The sequence below is a fragment of the Populus nigra genome, chromosome 2 (genome assembly GCF_951802175.1).
Source record: "Populus nigra chromosome 2, ddPopNigr1.1, whole genome shotgun sequence".
Lineage (NCBI taxonomy): Eukaryota > Viridiplantae > Streptophyta > Magnoliopsida > Malpighiales > Salicaceae > Populus > Populus nigra.
The window spans coordinates 39,687,762-39,700,586 of record NC_084853.1 but is presented as its reverse complement, the minus strand read 5'-3'; the positions used below and the strand labels follow the sequence as shown (position 1 = coordinate 39,700,586).

At 33.6% G+C, this 12,825-nt stretch overlaps 2 protein-coding genes across 2 annotated transcripts; both read left to right on the top strand.

Moving 5' to 3' along the window:
* Positions 1-6,306: 6,306 nt before the first annotated feature.
* On the top strand, positions 6,307-8,602 carry LOC133681508 (probable LRR receptor-like serine/threonine-protein kinase RKF3). The gene has a single exon (XM_062104559.1). The coding sequence runs from the start codon at positions 6,417-6,419 to the stop codon at positions 8,337-8,339; it is 1,923 nt and encodes a 640-aa protein (XP_061960543.1). The 5' UTR covers positions 6,307-6,416; the 3' UTR covers positions 8,340-8,602.
* Positions 8,603-10,203: 1,601 nt separating this feature from the next.
* On the top strand, positions 10,204-12,625 carry LOC133681548 (probable LRR receptor-like serine/threonine-protein kinase RKF3). Its single transcript, XM_062104625.1, has one exon. The coding sequence runs from the start codon at positions 10,395-10,397 to the stop codon at positions 12,297-12,299; it is 1,905 nt and encodes a 634-aa protein (XP_061960609.1). The 5' UTR covers positions 10,204-10,394; the 3' UTR covers positions 12,300-12,625.
* Positions 12,626-12,825: the final 200 nt, after the last annotated feature.

The following is a 12,825-nucleotide window of genomic DNA, read 5'->3' as shown; positions in this document are numbered from 1 at the left end:
TATTTAGATTAAAATTTTCAATCATTTTATCTAATCCAATAACACCAACCAAAAAAAAAACAAATTTCCTTACAGTCTTGGATTTTTTTTTTTTACATTGAAATTTTATTCTTGATATAACAGACAACAACGATAGCACGGTCATTAAAGTAGTTACAACCATAACAAGGCATAACTTTTTGAAACAGACTCCTGAGATTTGTCGACCCATGAAGAGCCAGCCAGCAACGTTACTGGCCAAAGATAGATGGATAACAAGTTAACCACTAGCATTAGGCCACCTCTCGTAGGTCAGAAGTTGAGAGGTGATTGCCGACACTTTCAGGAATCAGGACAAAGTAATGGACTGTTTATTTCTCCGTTTTAAAAATATTTTTGATAAAATTTAAAATTTTTTATTAACTTTAAATTAATATATTTTTAATATTTTCAAATCATTTTGATGGGCTGATGTTAAAAATAATTTTTAAAAAATAAAAAAACATCATTAGCATGCATTTTGACACGAAAAACTATTTGAAAAGTAACCGCAACCACACTGCCAAACTAATCTTAAGTGTTTGTTTGTTTGTTTTAAATAATGTATTTTTATTGTTAATTAATAATTTTTTAATATTTTTATATATTTTAATAATATAATGTTAAAAATAATTTTTTAAAAATAAAAAATATTATTTTAATAAATTTTCAAGTAAAAAACACCTTAAAAAGAAACCGATATACTTTTAAACACTTCATACACCGTCATTACATCATGGTTGTTTGATGGGAATCATTCGGATGTCATTACATTAGATATTATTTATTGCATATTGATGGCATGATAACTTGCGGTCCTAAATCTAAGATTTGTGATCTCAACAACAAGAATGTATAATATAATGTATTAAAGGCTCTTACCATTTATCAACCGAGACAGGCAATACCACAAGATATAAAAAACAATAAATAAATTAAAGTATATAAATGCCACTAGCAACTAATCATGCAATTACTCTGCTCAGCAACGTAACCCACCAATCTTCATAATCACTTCAACGTAATCAATACAATTAGTAGTACTGTCCGCAAATCAAAACCCTCACGCAAGAAATTTGGATGACAGGAATCATCATGTGGACATCCTTCGACTGCAAATCAGTTCATTTTTATAACCAGTTAATCATACCGGGTCTGAAAAGTAAAAGAAGAAAGAATTCGTATATGTAGAAATCTTCCTGGGAACTTTCTAGTGGATATACTCTGGTTTCGTGATCTAGAGTCTCATAATTGATGTTTTTAAAAGTAATTTTTTATTAAAATAATATTTTTTATTTTTTAAAAATTATTTTTAATACCAGTATATATCAACACGAGATAAAAATATTAAAAAATTAATTTTAAATGAAAAGAAAAGGGCAATTCCATCCTTGACGCTATCCATTCATATCGCTTCTCTTTTAAGTTTAATTATTAAGAAAGACAAGGCTGTAGAATAAAAATCTTAGGTTACCTTTTCATACAAGAGGTTGATTCAGATGCAAGCAGTGTCACCTTTAATCTGCTCCTGGTTGATTGCCCGTTTCCGTCTGACGTTAAGGCTGATTTGCTACGATACCTGATGGGTTTGCTATGTTAACAAACTTTTTTTTATTTTATTTTCTCAAGTCTTTTTTTTTTTCCAATAAAAATACAATAAATATTTAATATATTTGAAATTATGATAGTGGTTATAATTTAAAGTGATTTTTTACTTAGAAATATATTATAATAATATTTTTTTTATTTTTTAAAAATTATTTTTAAAATCAGCACATTAAAACGATTTAAAAATATATAAATAATTTATTAAAAAAAAATATAAAATTTAACATGACGTTGCATAGAACTCCTAAATATGCTTTTTACTTGCTCAGTGTTCCCTACCTCATTGTCCTTTTCGAGACCTAAGAAGTTATATTGGTTAATTGAGTTAAGAGGATGATCGGAAAAAACATTGTTTTTAAAATATTTTTTATTTAATAATATATTAAAATAATATTTAAAAAAAAATTATTATTAATATCATTATTTTTTCCATTACCATCTTCAATAAAATAATCCTTTTCATGAACAAACCTAGTAAATGAATTATATAATTTTCTTTAGATGAAGAGACTTAATTTGGTATGCGAAAAAAAATTATCAAAAACAAGATTTTTCTTTATCGTTAAAACTCAAACACAATTCAAGTAAAACGACGTTCGTATGCATACAATTTGAGATTCTCAATTTTATAAGAGATAATTACAGCTTAATTTTTTTAGTTTATTAAGATTAATTAATTTTAAGGGTTTTTCTTTTTACCTGGACCGACCATCCTAAACTTAACCATTTCTTGTCCGAAAGAAAATATTTTTCTTCTAACCAATATCTCCCGTCCCATCCATTTCTCTCTCTTCAATCTACCTTTTCAAACTTGAAAACAAATCGAATCGAATAAGAGCATGGGTATGATTGTCAGAGCGCTAAGGCCTTAACGTCAAGGGTGGCTCGTTGTTTCGTCAGGCCCAGCCCAGTCTACACACGTGGCTTTAAATGTCAAACAATGGCGAGGGGCACAGGATCTTTGGAGGCTACTTCAATCTTTACAGGACTTCCTCCTTCCCAAGAACAGCCTGACGAGCTTTTCCTACCCTAGAAAGGGCTGAGCTTCGTGGTTGTGCTATGGCAGCTTCCACGAAAACTGGGCTTTCCACCTTTTTCTTTTAATTTAATCATTGTGATTAAGAGCATAGATTATATAATGAATGAACACTTCTCTTCTAGAGGTTCGGCCGTTGACTCAGTAGTTGAATTAGTGGTCCGCTAGTCATAGTGCTTGCTACAACATTTAAAAAGAATTGATATTGTGCAAGGAAAAATAAATGCATGTATTTACTAAAAAAACTTATTGTTTTGGTGAAAATATACTGTTTTATTTAAATAAAATGATATCATTTTAGTAATCCTGGGTTAATTAGAGTTTTAACTTTTCTTTTTAATTTTAGATCTTAATCATTTTAATTTGTTAAATTAAATCCTCAATTGAGTCTGATTTTATAAATTAATTCAATTTTATCCTTGTGAAAGTTTCAAAAAAACCTTTTGATTTTAGCGTTTTTTTCAACTTGGTCTCTGGTTTAGGATATTTTCAATTCCTTCCTTGAATAAACTTTAAATTACTAATTTTTTTAATTTCACCTCTAATTTTAACTTAATTTGGTATCTAAATATGCATGTCTTTTGCAGAAAGGGCATTAGTCTTGAATTTCTTTAATTTGACCCTTAATTGACTCCTAGACTTTGATTTTCTTATATTTTTGCCTCTGAGTTCATCCTATTGAGTTTGTAAAAATTAAATTTGGTCCTCTAAAATCTCAATCTTTTCAATTAAGCCTATATTAAGCTTTCAAAGTTAATTTTTAACCAATTAAGTTCTTAATAAAATTAATTTGACCCACTAAAAGTTTAATTAAATCCTTACACTTAATTAACTCTTTTAATTTTTGACATAAATTAATTTTTAAAATTAATTATACTTTTAATTAGACTCATGATTAAATCAAAATTGACCTATGAAAAATATAATTAAATTCTTAGGATTAATTTTAATACAGATTCATCTGATATTCAGTTGAGTTAACCTTAAATATACATTCTTTTTCATTTTCCATTGTTTCTTTGAAGGGTGCAAATGAGCTTTTAATTTTACACTTAAATTCCTCTTTAATCTATCTTTCCCAATCAAGTTGCTGGCTCTCCTTTATTCTTCTTTGTTTTTTTGTATTTTTATTTTGAAGGGAAAAGGACAATTTTGCAAGAATTTAAAATTGAGTAATGATATAAATTAAAAATAAAATTCCTATTTTGTTATTTTTTTAAACACAATTACATGATTTTTTCATATGAATTATTCTTTTATTTTTTATGACATACAAATTATCAAGTCATGATTTTTTTATTGAACCTTGATTTTTAGATTATGATACGTTTATGTTTAAAAAGAAATGATTCTCATAAAAATATATTTTCATCAAAACAAAAAAGAAATAAATAAACAAGGAAAGATAATTTTGATTGAAGAGATACATTCCCCTTTTAATTCAAATGATTGAAATTTTTATGAATATTTATTTTAATGGCCTTTAGTTTTTTGTTCAAAAAATTTGCTTTTAATAAAAAAATATCTTTTTTGTAAAAACAAAAAAAAGCATTAATAAAGAAACCAAAAATTCATCTGATTAAATATATTTATTTTTTCAAAACCTAAATGTTTTTCTTCCTTATAAATATTTATTTTCATTACAAAAGAACTAAATAAAATTTTATTTTCAAAACTCCACACAACACCGCGCGGGTAAAAATACTAATTATAAACCATGAAGATACAAATCTGCTTTAGGTTGCAACTTTATTTTATTCAACTCAAAATATTATATTAAAAAAAGAGAAATTGTAAATAAATCGTAATATGGGATGAACTGAGCTTGCAATTTGAAAGGGTGTGATCCAAATTGCGCTGGGGTGAGAAAAATTACGAAACGAGGAATTGCATAATCGTAATATGGGATGAACTGACTTAGATTTATTAAAGTTCACTTGAAACTTCTAATTCTTTCCCATGAAAATTGTTAAGCCTTTAAGCTTTAATAATAGTGATGGATCGACATTTTTTTTTTTACTTTCAAGTAACCAAAAAAACTTAACATTTATGATCTCAGTTATACATTAAGATAATATATATATATATAAGTTTGGTGAGTTATCAATTTTGTTATTTATAAGTTTAGCCAATTATTGGATATAAATATATATCAGTTTGACGAGTTGTTAGACCAATCATCTTTAGGCTCACCTAGATATAAAATTTATGTTTTTCTTATTTTTAAAAAATACAAGTTGAAAATATTTTGCTTTAATAAGTTAATTTTTTTAAAGTTATATTTTAGTCTATTCTCTTCATAAAGGGATCAATAAAATATAAATATATTAGAAATTTTTCAAAGGAATAGAATCTCGATTATTTATTGCATATTTATTTTTGTAGTTTCTCTTTAAAATATCATTGTAATTTCTTAAAAAAAATATTATAAATATTAAAGAATTCCTAAATTTACAGAAAAATATCATTTGCAGGTATAAAACACCAATTGTTTTAGTTAAAAAAATAAAGTAAATTGTCAAAACTAAAAAAATAAATAATTTTTCAAGATATAAATCTTATCTCCAGACAACTTGATTTTTGGAAAAATATAGTAATAATGTAAATGATTGTATTTGATGAAAGTGGAGTGAAGAAATTAATTGCATTTCTAATTTATAGTACAGTAATCAATCAAACAATCAATATCAATATCAATATAATCAACCGTCAATTTAAGTATGTTGCATGGTTAAACATATAGATTATTTATGTATTAATATATCTAAAATTTAATTAATACTATTTCACGATATTAACACATAAATTGGATCCGTTTTGCCACATTAATACCGAGATAATCTTAAACATTAATACCGAGTTATAAAAAGAGAGAACACGAGAAAATTTCAACGAATTATAATTTTCAGCATAAATTTATTGTAAATTATTTTTAAATCTGAAAGCTTATATAATAAACTTTAATTTAAGATGAATATTCAATATTTGTTTAGTAAGATGTAAAAGCAAGAAAAAAAAAGAAATTATATAAATTCTCTAAATTCAATTTCCATTAACAAGAAATTCAAACACTGATAACAAGTTAAAAAAATGCTATATAAATTATATAATTAAACGATCGGTTTTCCTTTTTGAAAATCTGACAAATAAAAAATTATTTATTTAAAAAAAATTGTAAGAACCGACAACTGATTTTCAAAGTTGTTAGCAGAGGCTTTTTTTATTTTTTATTAAAAATAAAATCAGAGAAATTTTAAAAAATAGAAAGACACCAAGTGGCCATAAATTATTACATAACCTCTCCTTCCTGGAATCCGCTGGCCATCTGCAGGCCAAGTATCTATCTGCAGGCCATAAATTATTACGTAACCTCTCCTTCCTGGAATCCGCTGGCCACTCAGGTTTTTTTTTTTTTTTTTTTTTGTAATTATAATTATCTTTTAAAGTGATTTTTTTAAATATATTAAAATAATATTTTATTTTATTTTTTAAAATTATGTATCAAAATTATTTAAAAATCAGTTTTTTTAATTTAAAATAAAAAAATTAAAATTTTTTTTAAAACATTTTTAAAACAAAAGTACAAATAGTAATTTCAAATGTCAAAGTGGCTGCTGTAAAAGATATAAGAAGATTAGAATTCGAAACTTTTCGTTAATCAAGTCAAAATAATTCATCGATTTCTCCACCAACCCCTGCTCTCTTCTCCATGGTAGAACTCCATCCCTAGCAGCGTTGCCACCTCCCTTCCCAAATGTTCAATCTCCTTCCCCCCCTCATCACTCTATCCCTCATCACTCTATCCCTCGTTCAATCTCAAGCTCAAAACAACACAGCACCATGCCCATTAGACTTCAACGTCCTCCGCAACCTGACATCTGCCGGCTCCAAACGCCCCCCCACTTCAGACATCAACCAGCAGTGTCAGTACATCCGTCAAGGACTTCGACTTGTTCAATCCCAATACCTCCAGCTTAACAACTCCTTCCTCCCTCCACTCGACTCTGCTGAATCATGCTGGCGCACTTACCAGGTCCTCATCGATGAATTCCTTCCCAATTTCGATATCCGCTCTTCTTGCGGCTTCAACACTAGCTGGATCTCCCAGGGCTGTATGGACATCTCTACCAGGTCCCAGTTCGAGGCCATCGTCCCTGTCTCTGCTCTTAATGATGTTGCTTCCAACTGTAACCAGTCCCTTGAGAATAACTCTCCGTGCGCTGCTTGTACTACCAGCTTGTCCACGCTGCAAGCCAGGTACTTGACGGGATCTTCCATCGGGAATGTTTCGGATTGCCAGGCATATCCCTCCATTTATGCCGCGGCTTTTACTAATAGATATGGACCTACTGATAAGGGCACAGCCAAGTGTTTGTTTTTACTTGATTTTTTCCCCAAGAAATCTAGCAAGAAAAGGAGCAAGGTCTTGATCTTGGGTGTTTTATTAGGGGGTGGTGTTGGGTTGGTGGTATTGATCGGTTTGTGGTGGATCTTTCACAAGAGGAAAAAGAGGGCGGACAAATTTGGGAGAGTACTTGAGACAGAGTTGGGTTCTGGGTTGGAGTCCATTAGTCAAAGTACTTCTTTGGTTAAATATACATTTGACGAGATTAGGAAGGCAACTAGAAATTTTTCTAGAGATAACATTATCGGGAGAGGAGGTTACGGGAATGTGTATAAAGGTGAATTGCCAGATGGTTCTCTAGTTGCTTTTAAAAGATTCAAGAATTGCTCGGCTGCGGGTGATTCTTCTTTTGCTCATGAAGTTGAGGTTATCGCGAGTGTCAGGCATGTCAATCTTGTTGCTTTGAGAGGATATTGTACCGCTACTAGTCCTTTTGAGGGTCACCAGAGGATAATCGTGTGTGATTTGATAAAGAATGGCACTTTGCATGACCATTTATTCGGGTCCAGTGCGGAAAAGCTTAGCTGGCCTATTCGGCAAAAGATTGCTATAGGGACTGCTAGAGGATTGGCTTATTTGCACTATGGAGCTCAGCCGTCAATTATTCATAGGGATATTAAAGCTAGTAATATACTTCTGGATGAGAGTTTTGAGCCCAAGGTTGCGGACTTTGGGCTAGCAAAGTTTACCCCAGAAGGAATGACACATTTGAGCACCAGGGTAGCAGGGACTATGGGATATGTTGCTCCTGAGTATGCTTTGTATGGGCAATTAACAGAGAGAAGCGACGTGTTTAGCTTTGGTGTCGTGCTTCTCGAGCTTTTGAGTGGGAAGAAGGCACTTATGGTGGATCATGAGGGACAGCCATCTATTGTGACTGATTGGGCATGGTCATTAGTGAGAGAAGGGAGAACTTTAGATGTTATCGAAGATGGCATGCCGGAGTCAGGGTCACAAGAAACTTTGGAAAAGTATGTTCTGGTGGCAGTTCTTTGTTCTCATCCACAGTTATATGCTAGGCCAACAATGGATCAAGTCGTGAAAATGTTGGAAACAGATCTCTCAATTCCCTCCATTCCAGAAAGGCCAATTTCTCTTGTAGCTGAGATGGATGATATTGAGAGAACTGCGAGCAGAAGCGCCTCTGGTCAGCTCTCTAGTCCAGCTGGCTACCAGCATTTCACATTCGAGAATGATCGCCCTTCTATCCGCAAGGAAGAAGGGTCAAGTTCAGACTCTAGAGGAATAGAAGTTCAGACTCTAGAGCAATAGAATAGCTGTGACATTAATGGTTTGATTTACACTGATTGGTATGCCCAACCATTTGTTTGTTGATTTAGATTGCATATCCTGGATTTGGAACCACTCCTCTCACTGTAAAGATAAATAGATGAAAAGGAATAGTTAATTATTTTAGTTTAAGTGATATAGGATGCCTATCTGATGTTTTGTTTGCATATGATATTATGTATCTAAATGAAGATGTGTATCATTGGATTAATAATTAAAGATGCATAATCTGACCTTCTGCATCACGTAAAGCTTCATGCCTTGCAAGTGCTAGAGGTAATAGTGTTACTGTTTAGCATAATCAAGTTGCCATTTTCAAATTTTCTTCCGATTGAAGAATTTATCGTTTTTTGTTTGCTCATTTACTTTATTGCCGAGTAGACAGACTGAATAGAGATTATAGCGAGTAGCCATTATCTAAACATTGGTCTTTTGAGTTGACCCCTCCTTGGGGAGGCTATCGAAGGGTTGGTGTGCTGCCTTGCGAGTTTCCAAACCTTCAAGGCACGGCAGAAGCTCGCAGTATGTTTGGACTGTTATGGAGAAAAGGCTTAGTTTGTTTACCGAAAATAGCACGGTATTAGTCATGTTTGCAATGTAAATCATATTTAGAGATGAGAAGTCTGAACTGTAGGTGGCATAATATGCACTCGGAAAGTTTATGCTGGCGTCTGGACACATTTGTGCGCTAGCGAGGCTGGCTGGAGAATGAACTGGACTCTCTTTGATTTCACAGAAAATGGAGGAATGAATTGATCGATTCATTGGATCCTAGGTCGGGACTGACTATGCTTTGTATGATCAAAGAACGTATACGAGTTCTGATCTCGGTTTCATGATGGTGTTTCTTGACTCTGAACTAGGAAGAAAATCCACAGAATGTACACGAGTAACTGATCTAGGCTTCAAGTGCCAGTTTGTACAAGGAACTCTCTCTGGGTTTACTTGCAATGCTGTTTGCATATTGCGATGAGGCAAAGCAAATCCTAACAGGGCATGTTGTTAGACAAGAACTGAGAGTCTTTCATCCACTAGGAGAAGCTTCAGAGCTTAAAAACAAGCCGAAGCTGGCAACCCAGTTTCTCGGACAATCATTCCCGATAGCCTTTGCTAGACATTACAGGTAGGCAAGGAAGAGAACTGCGATTGAAGCTGCTTAAAACCACCAGCAGAAGGAGAGTATTTTCAAATTATTTTTAAACCTGAAAGCTTATATCATAAACTTTAATTTAAGATGTATATTCAATATTTTTTTTAGTAAGATGTAAAAGCAAGAAAAAAAGAAGAAGAAATATAAAAATAATATTTAAAACTAAATTAAGGTCCTTCAGTTTTATTTAAAAGCTATGATAACATATGAGTTTTATTTTAACCCTCATTATTTTTTAATTAAGTTATTTTTCTTAATAAAATCATGGAATTAAGTGATACGACAGTATTCTTTTTTAAAAATCAACATTGATTAAGAATTTAAATTTGATATGCCTTAAGAAAATAAAAAGTATCAAAATTTATAATACTTTTTTAGTTTAATTCTAGGATATAAATTCTCTAAATTCAATTTCCATTAACAAGAAATTCAAACATTGATAACAAGTTAAAAAAAATGCTATATAAATTATATAATTTAACGACCGGTTTTCCTTTTTGAAAATCTGAAAAATAAGAAATTAATTTTTTTTATAAAATTTGTAAGAACAGACAACTGATTTTCAAAGTTGTCAGCAGAGCCTGTTTTTATTTTTTATTTTTTATAAAAAATCAGAGATATTTTAAAAAATAGCAAGACACCATGTAGCCGTTAATTATGATCTTAACCTCTCCTTCCTGGAATCTGCCAGGCAAGCATCTATCATCTGTCTCCTACTTTCAACTGTCATACTGGCTGCTGTAAAAGGTATAAGAAGATTATAATTTAGATAAAGCTAAACTTTTGATTAATCAAGTCCCGATAATTCATCAATTTCTCCACCAACCCCTCCTCTCTTCTCTATGGTAGAACTCCAGCCCTAGCAGCGTTGCCACCTCCCTTCCCAAATGTTCAATCTCCTTCTCCTCACCATCACAACATTCCTCATCACTCTATCCCTCGTTCAATCTCAAGCTCAAAACAACACAGCAACATGCCCGTTAGACCTCGACGTCCTCCGCAACCTGACATCTGCCGGCTCCAATCGCCCCCCCACTTCAGACATCAACCAGCAGTGTCAGTACATCCGTCAAGGACTTCGACTTGTTCAATCCCATTACCTCCAACGTAACAACTCCTTCCTTCCTCCACTCGACTCTGCTGAATCTTGCTGGCGCGCTTACCAGGTCCTCATCGATGAATTCCTTCCCAATTTCGATATCCGCTCTTCTTGCGGCTTCAACACTAGCTGGATCTCCCAGGGCTGTATGAACATCTCTACCAGGTCCCAGTTCGAGGCCATCGTCCCTGTCTCTGCTCTTAATGATGTTGCTTCCAACTGTAACCAGTCCCTTGAGAATAACTCTCCGTGCGCTGCTTGTACTACCAGCTTGTCCACGCTGCAAGCCAGGTACTTGACGGGAACTTCCATCGGGAACGTTTCGGATTGCCAGGCATATCCCTCCATTTATGCCGCGGCTTTTACTAATAGGTATGGACCTACTGATAAGGGCACAGCCAAGTGTTTGTTTTTCCTTGATTTTATTTCCAAGAAATCTAGCAAGAAAAGGAGCAAGGTCTTGATCTTGGGTGTTTTATTAGGGGGTGGTGTTGGGTTGGTGGTATTGATTGGTTTGTGCTGGATCTTTCACAAGAGGAAAAAGAGGGCGGACAAATTTGGGAGAGTACTTGAGACAGAGTTGGGTTCTGGGTTGGAGTCCATTAGTCAAAGTACTTCTTTGGTTAAATATACATTTGACGAGATTAGGAAGGCAACTAGAAATTTTTCTAGAGATAACATTATCGGGAGAGGAGGTTACGGGAATGTGTATAAAGGTGAATTGCCAGATGGTTCTCTAGTTGCTTTTAAAAGATTCAAGAATTGCTCGGCTGCGGGTGATTCTTCTTTTGCTCATGAAGTTGAGGTTATCGCGAGTGTCAGGCATGTCAATCTTGTTGCTTTGAGAGGATATTGTACCGCTACTAGTCCTTTTGAGGGTCACCAGAGGATAATCGTGTGTGATTTGATAAAGAATGGCACTTTGCATGACCATTTATTCGGGTCCAGTGCGGAAAAGCTTAGCTGGCCTATTCGGCAAAAGATTGCTTTAGGGACTGCTAGAGGATTGGCGTATTTGCACTATGGAGCTCAGCCGTCAATTATTCATAGGGATATTAAAGCTAGTAATATACTTCTGGATGAGAGTTTTGAGCCCAAGGTTGCGGACTTTGGGCTAGCAAAGTTTACCCCAGAAGGAATGACACATTTGAGCACCAGGGTAGCAGGGACTATGGGATATGTTGCTCCTGAGTATGCTTTGTATGGGCAATTAACAGAGAGAAGCGACGTGTTTAGCTTTGGTGTCGTGCTTCTCGAGCTTTTGAGTGGGAAGAAGGCACTTATGGTGGATCATGAGGGACAGCCATCTATTGTGACTGATTGGGCATGGTCATTAGTGAGAGAAGGGAGAACTTCAGATGTTATCGAAGATGGCATGCCGGAGTCAGGGTCACAAGAAATTTTGGAAAAGTATGTTCTGGTGGGAGTTCTTTGTTCTCATCCACAGTTATATGCTAGGCCAACAATGGATCAAGTCGTGAAAATGTTGGAAACAGATCTCTCAATTCCTTCCATTCCAGAAAGGCCAATTTCTCTTGTAGCTGAGATGGATGATATTGAGAGAACTGCGAGCAGAAGGGCCTCTGGTCAGCTCTCTAGTCCAGCTGGCTACCAGCGTTTCACATTCGAGAATGATCGCCCTTCTATCCGCAAGGAAGAAGGGTCAAGTTCAGACTCTAGAGCAATAGAATAGCTGTGACATTAATGGTTTGATTTGCACTGATTGGTATGCCCAACCATTTGTTTGTTGATTTAGATTGCATATCCTGGATTTGGAACCACTCCTCTCACTGTAAAGATAAATAGATGAAAAGGAAAAGTTAATTAGTTTAAGTGATATAGGATGCCTATCTGATGTTTTGTTTGCATATGATATTATGTATCTAAATGAAGATGTGTATCATTGGATTAATAATTAAAGATGCATAATGACCTTCTGCATCACGTAAAGCTTCATGCCTTGCAAGTGCTAGAGGTAATAGTGTTACTGTTTAGCATAATCAAGTTGCCATTTTCAAATTTTCTTCCGATTGAAGAATTTATCGTTTTTTGATTGCTCATTTACTTTATCGCTGAGTAGACAGACTGAATAGAGATTATAGCGAGTAGCCATTATCTAAACATTGGTCTTTTGAGTTGACCCCTCCTTGGGGAGGCTATCGAAGGGTTGGTGTGCTGCCTTGCGAGTTTCCAAACCTTCAAGGCACGGCAGAAGCTCG

Coding starts and splice junctions, on each gene's coding strand:
- LOC133681508 (XM_062104559.1), top strand. CDS start 6,417: ATGTTCAATCTCCTTCCCCCCCTCATCACTCTATCCCTCATCACTCTA.
- LOC133681548 (XM_062104625.1), top strand. CDS start 10,395: ATGTTCAATCTCCTTCTCCTCACCATCACAACATTCCTCATCACTCTA.